The 13,158-nt window shown below is 38.2% G+C and overlaps 1 protein-coding gene across 1 annotated transcript in view; it reads right to left on the reverse strand.

Annotated features, from left to right (window-relative positions):
* The window catches only part of EEPD1 (endonuclease/exonuclease/phosphatase family domain containing 1), a 93,995-nt gene that overhangs the window by 25,235 nt on the left and 55,602 nt on the right, over nucleotides 1-13,158 (reverse strand). Inside the window, exon 2 of the mRNA XM_075271199.1 lies at nucleotides 12,180-12,231. Coding sequence (XP_075127300.1) covers nucleotides 12,180-12,231 — 52 coding nt within the window. The remainder of the gene's footprint in view (nucleotides 1-12,179; nucleotides 12,232-13,158) is intronic.

Genomic DNA, 13,158 nt, shown 5'->3' on the forward strand with positions numbered 1-13,158 from the left:
AGGCCTCTAAATGCCCTCTCTCAAGTGCAATGAACTGTAATGCACATAAAATCAGAACAAAGAACGCATCTCAGCAAAAACAACTTTCAAACTCCAAAAGTGGTCATACTATTATTGGAAAAGATATCCCCATTGGAATTAGGCTATCTTTACACAATAGAAATCCATATACAATTGATTCAGAGGAAAAACACATGGACTAAACATTAAAAACATCCAATAATATATCAGTTGTTTCTGATTTAAAAAATGTGTGGTAAATACCATAACTACTGAATGAAAGTTTGACAAAGTGTATGATAGCTGTACCTGGGAAACGGCAGAAGAGAGGGACTGATGTGGATAGTGTGTACTGGTGGTAGGGATGGAGGGGAGTTCTTTGGGAAGACAATTGCTAAGATAGTAAGTGACTGCGTAACTCTATCATACCATGTGTTTGAGCTTGTTGTTTGGGTGTAATTTTATGCAGTGTTCTTCCATGGTTTGCCTGTCTTGGTCCATGTATAAGGTGCACTTTGTTTAATCTGCACTTCGTTTAAGATGGACGCTTCCCCCATAAGCTGTATCTACTTATATAGAGAAGCAGAGCTTCATAACTAGCACTAATTTAAGTCGTTAACATAAACTCAAAGAACCTTCTTGTGAACTGATATTTTTTTTAACTTATTTATTTGCATGTACTGTTTTCATTCAATTGTGCATCAAACACTCTATTCCTGTATAAATGTGCTCGCCTTCAGATACTGTGTCATACAAGCCTGATGAAGAGACTTGAGTAGTCTCGAAAGTTTGCAATCTGTCATCATTTTTGTTAGCCATTAAAAAAGCTATCAACTACTGAGGACTCTCAATCTTTACATTTCATATCCACAAGCTAATACGGTACAAAGATATTAATTCGTTAACTAATTAATCTACAAACTGTGACACATGAGGAGACTGGGCTATGTAGATACAAATAAACATTGACTAGAGAACTACCATAAAATCACTGAGCATCAAAAGACTGACACTAGTACAGATAAGAACACATGGAAATGCAAAAATACAGACTTAATGAAATGCTACGATAGGGTTCAGTAAACAGTAATAGAATGGAAGATCATATATCATTCAAAGTTACAGGATGAGTTGAAAGTAGATGCACAGCAAGCAGAATTGAGAATCTTATGAAAATCATAATCACAATTCTTTGTTATGCAGAATTAATTGAATTAACTTAATTAACTACACAGCCCTAATATAGATTGGACCATGTTATACTAACATACACCATATCAGCTTCCACTGTGTTTATCCTGAGTACTGGGATTAAACATTAATGGACAAATAACAGCTACTTGTTCTTCCTTGTTGTGTATATAGCTATTGATCGAGCAGAAATTTAGTACCATGGAATTAGATGATGCCTACAAATTAGAACGTAATATAAAACCTTAAAACCTACATCTGCATCAACTGCGCTGGTGATACTGACAACTCAGTAGAAACTCTGGTTTGCATGTTCTTCTTCAAAAGAAAGACAATAGGCCTTGGGTAAATGTTTTCATATTACCAAAAGCAACCAGAGTTCCCATTTCATCTCTCAATTTTCCAACTGGAGAAATGAAGCATGATTACTATATACTTTTTTGAGAACATTTTTATATACAAGACTCAATGAAGAAGGGCTCAAAAGTATTGCAGAATAAGTGACTTTATGAATTGACAACATTAGTGCAAATTGCACCAAATTTGTCAAAATCTGGAATTATATTTTTGGCATAAGACATAGAATCACTCCTCTTCTTTAACAGTAAGTCTTTACTGCCGTATATGCATGGTAATATTTAGTAATAAAGATGTGGTGTATCTGTAACAAATCTGCCACATTGTACACCATTGATGTTGGTAAAAATACAAAAAGTGTTAATACGCATTAAAGGGAAAAGTCATTTTTTAGAAAAGCAGATCCTTGCATAGCCTTTAGAAAGGCCATTTTACACCTACCTTTAGTATGAAAATCGCCTCAGTAGATTTTGAATAAGTCAGTTTTTATTTAAATGCTAAGGAACTTCGACCATGCAGCAGAAATGTCACTGTGCACTGTGTGTATATACAGCAGAGGCAGCTGTGATGATGACTTGTCTCTGCTGTACATACACATAGAGCAGACTGTGATCACAGACACTTCCGGTGCACAGTCGAAGTTCATTAGCATATGAATGAAAATGGACTTATTGAAACACCACTGATGCGATTTACATAAAAAAGGTAGGTGTGAAATAGCCTTCCGAAGACTATGCAAGGATATGCTTATCTAAAATGACTTTTCCCAATGATAGAGCCCCTTTAAATTAGGGTCTTGTTATGGAATCTATGGCTTCTTAAATCTCTCCCTATTTTGATGCGCTAGTCAGTTACACTAAATATATTCAGCAGATTGACCTTGGCATAAACTATTTACATTCTGTTTAAATTGCAGAATCCAAAATGCAATGAGAAATTAGAAAATTGCAGACACTGCAACTTCATAAATTAAGTCAATTTGCCACACAAGTAACACATTTGTTAAGTATTCCCCCTCATATGAGAATAGATTGAACTATATGTTAAAAGTATTACTGAGTCTTGTCCCATAAAACATACATTTAATACAATCCTTAAATTGAGATTAAGAGTATAAATGTAGTGCCCAATGGAGATAGATTCTCTATTTAATGCTGTGACCTTAACAGTTTTTATTACTACAGAATACCTTGCAGTCCAGGGACTGGCTGATCTGGAATTCCTCTTACAGTGACTGACAGGATAAAGCAGACAGATGAAGTTCAAAGTGACTTTGTCAAGTAAAGGAGCACAGGGAAATTATACTGTGATTTTCTTTTTGTAAAATAAAACGTTGCCTAAAGAAAGATATTTTCTACTAACTACTTCTTCTAAGTAGGTTAGCATGATCAACACTGTAGGGATTGTAGGGTTATAGGTTGGACTTGATGGACTAATGTCTTTATCCAACCTCATCTACTATGTAACTATATGTATATAACTCCATAACAACAACAAAAAAAGCCTACCTTTCAGGCTGAAGCACCATGTTGCGATATTGCACCATTTTTGTTGTGATGAAAACGTCACAACAAAAAAACGCTGCATTTTACATTACCTGCAAAGTGGAGAGGATTCTGGATAATCCTTTCCATGAATTACAGAAAAAAAAATCTGCTGTGGCCTGCTACATGGGGTCTTAGGCTGAAGCCCCACATTGCGGAAACACAGCTTTTTTTTGTTGCAGATTTTGTTGTGGTTTTTTTTTAGCCAAAGCCAGGAGTGGATTGAGCAGAAGGTAGAAGTATAAGAACTTCCTATATATTTCCCATTCCTATTGTAGACATTCTTGTCTTTGGCTCAAAAAACCACAGCAAAATCTTCAACAAAAAAAGCTGCGTTTCTGCAATGTGGGGCCTTAGCCTTAGACAGTTTTAAAGTGTGCCAGATTTACACCACCTATTAGTTGGCGTAGTTTACCACCCAAACCTTTTTCTTAAGCCCAATCCCTTTCTTGATAAGTCCCACTCACATGCCTGATGTGACATAGAAACTGTTGAGGCTAAGGCCCCACATTGCAGAAAAGCTGCTTTTTAATGCAGATTTTGCTGCAGTTTTTTGTAGCCAAAGCTAGGAATGGATTGAGCAGAAGGGAGAATTATAAGCACTTCCTCGATATTTCCCATTCCTTCTGTAGCCACTAGAGGGTTTGGCTCAAATTAAAAAAAAGCAGAAAAATCTGCAAAAAAAAAGCAGTATTTCCGCACTGTGGGGCCTTAACCAGATAATGTCTACAACACTATAATTAGGATAATTTAGAACAAGGAAGTATTGTGAAATGTATTTTTATTGTAAATCAGAGACTTACTTTATACAGAGTTGACCACACGTCTCTATAACAATACCAACCAAACAATCATTGCAAATCTTTTCTTTCTTTGGCAATGGCCGATTCCTTGTACTGGAAAGTGCTATTGACTAACATTTCAATACAGTTAAAGAAAAGGGCGCTCCTTTGCCATACAGTATGTCACTCCCATTGTATCCTATAAACATGTTTGCTGAAAATGTTGTAAGCATTTGGAACGACAAGAAGGTAGGCAAAGTGAAGAATAAATATTGCCCAACACATGCCAATTAATGTCAAATAATGGGGTTAATACCATCTGCACTCATTTATGTTTACTTGATATTATAGTACTTCAAGTAACACCATATCGTCTTTGATATGAGTACCATTAAGACCACTTGAACATTTTCGCCTACTACATGAAAACACACCCCAGCTGCTAAATAAAGAACCTCAAGTCAATGCCAAAGAGCAACACGCCTGTTTGTCAAGGACAGCACTTACGGTATAATTCTTTAACAATCTCTGCGGACTGCAGTGCAGTTTAGGATTTTTCCTTAAGGCCAGGAAGCCCTTTGTGCAGCCCAAACTATCTTTCAGAAATCAACATTCTGCAAAAATAGTATTGCTTAGCCAATAACAAAATTCTTGCCAACAATGTATGTACAGCTAAAATTAGATAAAACATTGCTTGAAAACATGGGAACACATTCTTACGTTAGTTTCCATCAGCGGGGGTTCTATTGTGCTGTGACCTGTTCTGGCAGGTAGTGAAGAGTAGGCTCACCAAGTGCTCCTTAATATCTAGGCATAGTCCCAAGTTTGTCACAAGATTTGTCCATCACATATCCCTGTTTGCTATCAACTGACTTTATAATAATGACTTTTCACCACTTCCCCCAAAGCAACTAATACCACTAAATAAGTGCGACGCAAGGGATTGTAAACATACCTGTGCAGAAGATACAAAGGACATGGAAAAGCACAGGAAGCCACAGGAGATGTCAGTCTTGAGCAGTTGGGGAAGGTTTGTCAACTTCCAGTTGACAGGAGGTATTTGCAAATGGCTCGTGAATGAGTAAACGTTGATTCTCCAAAGTATGTGTTCTCTGTTGGAAATTATGGCTATACCTGTATTTGTACTTCTTTACCTAGAACCTATTTAGCAGTATCAGCCACTGAAGACAGTTGGATCAAGTGCTGAAAGATATCATTTAAGAGGACCTTTCACATCCTCGTGCACATGCGGTTATGCATTATATACCGCTAGAAAGCCGACAGTGCATGGAATTCAGCGGCTTTCCCGTTCTGTGCCTCGCTGAAGAGCTATCGGTGCCAGAGCCATAGCTCTTCACTGTCAGAAGGGCGTTTCTGGCAGTCAGTCAGGAACGTCCTCCCTCACAGTAGCATCTATTGCGCTGTACCGCCCAGCAATGACAGTATTAGTATATCTGCCCCAATATTCTTAATGTGTGACCTATGATGCTAGAAGTCCCTGCCTCTCTGTGGAACTACCATCCCACAAGGAAAACAATGATGATAATATGGACATCATCCCACAGGGAAGAATGGACTTTGCACATCACAGATGACTTTTGTCATCAGGTCCAGGAAATATGTCTATATCTCACGGACCAAATATACCTTTGTGCACACTGCCTAACTGGACCTGAAACCATTAATTATGTTGGCACTGGATGTTGATCCAGAGATTTATTCCAATTGCCATAGTTGTTGATAAAGGGAACCTGTTGTAGCCTGGCTCCATCATGTGCAGGGTAAAGTACTTACCTTTCCTTTGGTGCCCTTCTATAATCTTTCTATTGCAGCAAAGCTAAGTTATAAATGTTTAAAAGTATAAAAAGTCTTATTCAAATTAAAGTAGTCACGAGTGGTGGGTTTCAGACTAGTCACGCTACTCCCATGCTGATCTCACCCCCTGGGTGTGATTGTCGGCTCCCTCACAGTTTCTTCACTCCCTGCCATCACTTCTGTCCTGTACAGGGACACTGCACATCATCCCTTCTGTCATGTATACAGACATTGCAGTCTGAACATGGGCTATTTTCAAATGTTTGTCAGGATTTCAGTTTTTCTTTTTCCCTATAAGCACCATCCTCAATGAGGACAGATTAATCATATAACAGGGTCTATAACATAACTATAACAGGATCTCCGTGTCCTCCATCATTGTGCTGGACTTTTTGGCTGTGATTATAGAATACTGTAAACAATACAGCCTTATCCTGGATAGGACACTGCACAGTTTAAATAGGATATATATATATATATATATATATATATATATATATATATATATTAAAAAAGGTCTGTTACTGTTATTAATTGGTTAATAAGTGCACCCAAATACCTCTCACGCTATCTACCTCTCACTCCTCTCCCCCCCCGTCTCACTAGCTATCCCACCCATTGCTAGCCCTACATATATATTTGTATATATGTCTCCAGGTTCATTTACTTCATAAATAGCTGATTGCCATGGTTATATGGACAGAGTAAAGCAATAAATATACATGAAACTATAATATATAACTGAATTTAAAATGATTAATCATTTTATTTTGAAGCCGGTGGCATGGTTACTAAGTTAGATGCCTGGAGTTGGGACTTTGGACCAGTTTTGGGTAGAGTCGGAGTCAGAAAAAATTTCGAACTCTGACTCCATGACTCAGGTTTAGAGCCATCCTACTCAGAAGGAAGCATAAACAACAAAATGTAGAAAAGGAAGGAGAGGGAGCAATGTTTAGTCTGCACTATACCTAGTATAGATCTACTGTTACGTAAAGGCATGGGGAGCTGAGATACTCAGTTATCATATTCTACTGTTACGAGACCATGGCATTCATTTCACTTACAAACATAAGGTTGTAAGTAGGACATGGGAACTACATGCTTCCCATACACCAATAGCCAAATAACAATGCCAAATTATTTCAAAAATCTGGATGAAGAATGTTCTGGCTCTATTGTAAAAAACAAAGTCCAGGTGTAAGAGGCTTCAGTGCTAGTATAAAAACATTACATAACTTGCAAGTAAAATGTCATAACGATTATTCCTCCGAATACAAAAGCTCATGTAAAATGCATGCAACCCATCTGATCTGCCACTTAATCTTTAAACCACAAGATTAGGAAGGTAAATCGTATTACATATTCAAGTGACTCAACAAGATCCTATTTTCCTATTCTGAAACAGAGCCTTGAGAACAGCTCCTTGTGAACATGAAAACAATGGCTGGCCGGAGATCTGTGCTACACCGAGGTCACCCTCTCTTGGCAAGCTTTATTACACCAGGGCTCTCTGCCAAAAGGTATGTTTAGTTTTTACCCAGAGCAGCTGTGAAATCCAAACCTCTACCAAACCTGACAATAGATCTCAAGGGTGCTGACAGATTTAACCTTAACAACAATAAGCCCTGGATTGCTCATTTATTATCATGTTGTCCATCCCACTGAATTTAGACCAGTAAAATATAATACTCAACAAAACAGGATTATATATAGTTAAGTATCACCTATTGTACTTGCAGAATTACAACATGCATAAAATACATGACTGTGTAGTAATGTTATTATAATTTATATATAAAATTATTTAATAAACTGAATACAGTTGCATAATTAATACAATCATATGTTCACAAAGAAAACCAAACAAAAATTTACTTGTAGTTGACCACATTTATGTAGTGTGGGGAAGGTTTCTCGGTAGCTAGGCACAAAAATTAGAAAAATAAAATACAGCTTTAACTTCAGGCAGAAATAGTACGAAACAAAATCCTGCTCGTCTGAGTGCTAACTAACAGTAAATATTAATTGTACGTGGGGCTTGCTACCAGCCGCACATATCAACCAAAAATAGCACAATACCTTTTCAGCAGTCTCATAGTGCCACAACAGACCCAGCACCTCCTCTCACTCTCGGGATGTGCCCTGAAGTGCAGGCTTTGCAGCCTTTGATGGCCCAGTAACAAGTCCAGGACCCAAACCTGGGGCTGAGGCTTATTCAAGACCCACACTGGACCACATATAAGTTAGAAATCTGAGGGAGATATACCGGGACTCCAGCACTCTACCTGTCACCTTCTCACAATGGGTATAAAATTCACTATAAACTATACAGGGATGAATGATTGTGTCAATAGTCGTTCATCCTCATACTCAGTCATACTCAGAAATGAGCAATTTCTGCCTCTGCTCACCAAAAGTCCCAATGCAGTAGAGTGGAGGCGCTGTTCTTATAAGCTCTGTTGCATCAGGACTTATAGAGAACAATGGAAAACATTGCAAAGGAGAAGGAGAAATTCAGCGTGTGTGTGTGTGTGTGTGTATGTGTGGTTTTGTCTGGCAACAGTGCTCAGCAGCTTGAAAATCCTGAGTATGTAGCTTCAGTGGTTCTCTGTTTTATTATTTGTAGATTAGCAAGGTTCAGGCTATCAGAGTATACAAGGAGTTTGTTGCTCCATAATTACTTACTTCATACATACTTGCTCCATACAGGCCAAGAAAGCAAGACATTCTGTTGGAGATATTCCTGGAAAACTTTGCTGTGTGGGGGCAAGCATTATCCTGCTGAAAATGGCCAAATGGAAGTCCTGCCATGAGAGGCAACACATGACTACAGGTTGTCCTGCACATATCACTGAGCTGTTAGTGTTCCGCATATTACTACAATCAGTGACTGACTGTCGTATGCAATGACTTCCCAGGAAAAGTGTGTTACTCCACAGCAAAGGCAATATTAAAGAGCTCAGTGCAATGCCTTCATACTTGAATCCGATTATCATCGGATCCCAAACATAAACCGGACCTGCTAAAGATGATACGGTTCCAGTAGGTAGCGGTCCAGGTTTCTCTCTCACTAAGCCACTGAAAACAAGGTAATAGTGGCTGTCTGTCAATGGCAGGACACATATTGGGCTTCTTGACACCAAATTTCCTTCTGCTAGGCGCCTGGAAACAGTCTGGGAATAGAGAGTTTATTAAAGGTGCCATCTATGTCTGGTAGCTCATATGATCCTCTCTACTGATGGTTTTTCTGGGCTACCTGAAGCCTGTATGCTATATGTGCTTGCATTCATGTAACTACAGCTAAGTCAGGATGGCAAAATATCTGTTTGAGTGCGTTGTAGACCTATGTCTAGCTGTCAAGGATATCTTGCCAAAAGGTATGCTACTCAAAGGTAGCCTCTGAGAGCTCTTTAATAGGGCAGCAGTGGAAGCATTTTTACACCTTCGTGTGACAAGACCTATTTTATAATAAGAGATATATAGAAAGCAATGGTGCTGCACACTCAGGGGTAATATATAGTGTGGTGCTAGCAGAAAGGATCCTTCGATCCAACAGCAAATAATGTAAAAATTCTGCTGCACACACTGAATTTGCGTTGTGCCATGAACATGTAGCAATAAGCAAAAAGGAAAACAATAGATCAAATTAACGTTTCGGTCGTTGGACCTTCATCGGATATGATCTATGTACAGGAAGCAGAGGCCTGAGACATACTACACCCTCTGCTTCCTGTACATAGATCATATCTGATGAAGGTCCAACGACCGAAACGTTAATTTGATCTATTGTTTTCCTTTTTTCCTATTGCTACATGTCCATGGCACAACGATTGTTTAATTTATATAAATAAACTTACCATACCCTTAGCAAATTCAGTGTGTGCAGCAGCATTTTTACACCATTTTATAATCAGAGCACAGCAGCAATCATTACGATTTTGAAAATCGCAGCATGTCAATTATATCTACAGAAACGTGGTGGCTTTCCCATAGATGTAATTGTAACAGAAAGTCCGTGGAGGAAAACTCTGTGAACTTTCTGTTGAAAGTGCTGTGGGAAGAACCACAATGCGTTCACGTCACGGTCGTTCCTGCAGCGCTTTAGTGCAGTGCTTCCAGCTCGTGGAGCCTTAGCCTAAAAGACAATGGATCTGTAGAGCATACAGGTACTAACATTGAATTTTAATTTCAAAAGGTGTAATAAATACACAAAGAGACAAAATCAAATGATATAAACAAGCATACAGTTCTAAAATAAGAAGGTAGAAAAAATTTTACTTTTCCTTTACAGAGCTGGGTGAAGATTTGTGCAGCTTGACTGACCCCACATGTGTAATAAAGTTACTCTGGTCCTCATCATTTTATAATGTTAAGCCTTGCCTCAGGTTTCACAAATGCCCTTTTGCTTCAATATTCTAATCCTCTTTTGGTTACTGGACAGTGAATTAACAAGGAGGCAACTCCCGTGAATATTACAGTGGGTTCACACTTCAACAATGGATAGACAGCTAAAACAATGGCTATACGGAGCTTAGTGGACCCCATTCATTATAATGGTTTCCACTGGGTGTCTGGTTTTTTTCCGACTGAAATAAGTGGAGGAAAAAACCCTTCATGTAGAACTTTTTCCTCTGCCGATTTTCAGCGGTCTCTGCAACAGAGCCTCCAAAGGAACAGATGTGAATGTATGAATAGTTCCTGTTGTTTAATTCACCCCTGTATGGAATTAGGGTTGAAATATTTTATTTGTCCATCTGGTCAAGCAGTGTAAATCTGGCCTAGGTGATAAAATTCACACTGATCTCATTGTCTTCCCCCAGGGCTCTGGTTTGCTAGGGATAGTTTAAAGACCCATTGGGATACACAAAATCAACAATGAAACTCCAACAATACATTGGGCTTTCATTACAAATAGGTCTTTGTACCTTTTTTTTAATACATTATAAAGCAAACTGTTCTGTGATTGTATGTATACATGAAATAATGAGTGTATAGAAATATTGGCACTGTATCATTTTCCATACCATTATGCAGCCAAATATTTCAACTTTAATTCATATTTCACCCCCAGCTTCTGTGCAAAAAGTAAGTGGGTGAAATAGAATAAGAAATGGCAAATGAGAATGTATCTGTGTTATGTTTCCAGAGTAATATGTAGAAGTATTTTTATACATTTTTCTTTGTGTATAGCACAGCTGGATAATGTTAGATTTGCTGGCAGGAAGCATTATGATTTGGCTCATATTGCAAATTCCACTTTTTGAGACATTCCTTGACGCTTGTGTTTTGAAGAATTCTAAAAGATTTCTAAAGATCATCATTGCTGTGTCAAAATATACGCTTTTATTTCATTCACACTTGGTTGGATGCACTGCATCGCTAAAACTTGCTAAATTGACTGAGTTAGGCTAGGTTCACACTTGCATCGGACTCTCCGCCATTTGGGTCCATCAGGGGATTCAAACAACGGAGAACCCATACCCTAAAACACAGGCTATAATAGGTTCCGCCAGTTGTCCGCTGTTTTTATCCTGAAATTATAAGGGGGCATTCACACGGAGTAACGCGGCGCTGATTCTGCCATGATAACTCACGGCAGAATCAGCGCTGATAAAAAGACTCCCATTGAGTTCAATAGGTTCCGTTTAACGCGTGTAACACATTGAAATCAATGAGAGGTTTTTTAACCTATTGGCAGAATCAGCGCCGCATTACAAACTCCCTACTTGTCTGTTGGTAACTATCCTTCCCAAATTTTTAATAATTTCTAATAAAATTTATGTTTTTATACTGAGTATTCCTCCCTGTTTTTCAGTTTGGTTGCGTTCACACTGAGTTTTTTTGGTCAGGAAACTTCCAGTTTCCTCCTGAACAAAGAACTCAGTGTGATCAACCTAACAGAGCCTGGAAGAATTGGTCATGACGGTCCAGATGAAAGAGACGGGGGAATGTGAACAATTAGTCAGAGACGTCACCTGTAAGTCACTAAATATTACTGCATTGTATTCACCTAAAATGTCTGCAGATCCCTGTGTAGAGTCAATATATACCTCTATACGGTCAGCGTATTGTGACAGTAATCGGTATACCTATGTTGGGGGCCCATTTGGACATGTTCTCCTGAAACTGAAAATTGCACTGTGATTATTTGCTATGAGCAACAACGACAGGTTTTCCTTTTGACAGTTATAGATCGGCTCGAAGTTCTTAGACATCCAAAGAATGAGCCTATACGTCCTGACCGATAGTTTATAATAAAGTGAGAAAGATTTGGGATTCATAACTTGTGTCATTTCTGCCTGTTACGTTCTCCTTCTTTGCTCTGATCCTAAGGAGTTCAAACAATTGCAAATATGAAGATAAGAAAATAATAGAATTACTGCCACATGATATTACCGGAATTTATGGAATGTAGTCCTATATTTTCCTGTACTTTATGACATGCACATATGCCATATATTACCACATCAGCTAATAAAAAATCAGTTACCTTTTCTAGAGCATCTTTGTCTGTCAGCTCCTGGACAGCTATGAGCTTGATGCTAAGGATGAAAGGAAAGGTGAGTAAGTAAGAGATACATATGCATAGAAATGTCTAGCACAATCTTGACTTTCAATTACAATGTGAACACATACTTAAAGACAACCTTTCACGTCTGTCCTGGTTCCAGACATATTGATGCTGTTCGTTTCGGTTACCATTATCAATGCACTAACAAGGGTCGGCCTCAGCGCTAAGTCAGGGCTCCAATATCTCTGGAGATGGGACTAATACCTGCAAAACTGAATGTGTGCTGAATTTGGCGCACTGTCAGCTTTGTAGCGGTATATAACATGTCCTATCTTAGAAGACATTAAAGCTCCTCTTTAAAGGGGTTGTCCAGTTTCAGCAAATAAATGTTATGGTATATTGAAAGGATGTACAATTTTCTAATAACTGTTCTGTATCAGTTCCTCACAGTGTGCTAGACCTTACTGCTATTTTTGTTTACTCTTAGTGTATAAAAAAAATTAGGCTATGGTCATGTGATGGACAGTCCACGTTCATGTGACAGACAGACAGGTGCACAGCTTGTAACATGCACAGCTCAGAAATCTGTCTTAACCCCATCCCGCCTTCAATTTTGAGTTCCTGCGATTCAAATGCCATAACATTTTTATTTTTCCATTCACAGAGCTGTTTGAGGACTTGATGTTTGTGGGACAAATTGAACTTTGCAATGGTAATATCAAATATTCTGTACAATGTACTGTTAAACTGCGTTTGTGTGACTTTCTTAAGGGCTTTTTATTTACATCGTTCACTTTGCAGCCAAAATGACACGTCAACTGCATTCTAGTACAGTGCTGGATATAGGCAATATATATCGTTTTCTTTACATTTTTAACCTTTAAACCAATACAAAACTTTGCAAAAAAATTTGATTAGGGTTTTGATATTTTGATGCATGTAATATATATATTTTTTT

This window comes from Leptodactylus fuscus, chromosome 4 (assembly GCF_031893055.1).
Source record: "Leptodactylus fuscus isolate aLepFus1 chromosome 4, aLepFus1.hap2, whole genome shotgun sequence".
Taxonomy (NCBI): domain Eukaryota; kingdom Metazoa; phylum Chordata; class Amphibia; order Anura; family Leptodactylidae; genus Leptodactylus; species Leptodactylus fuscus.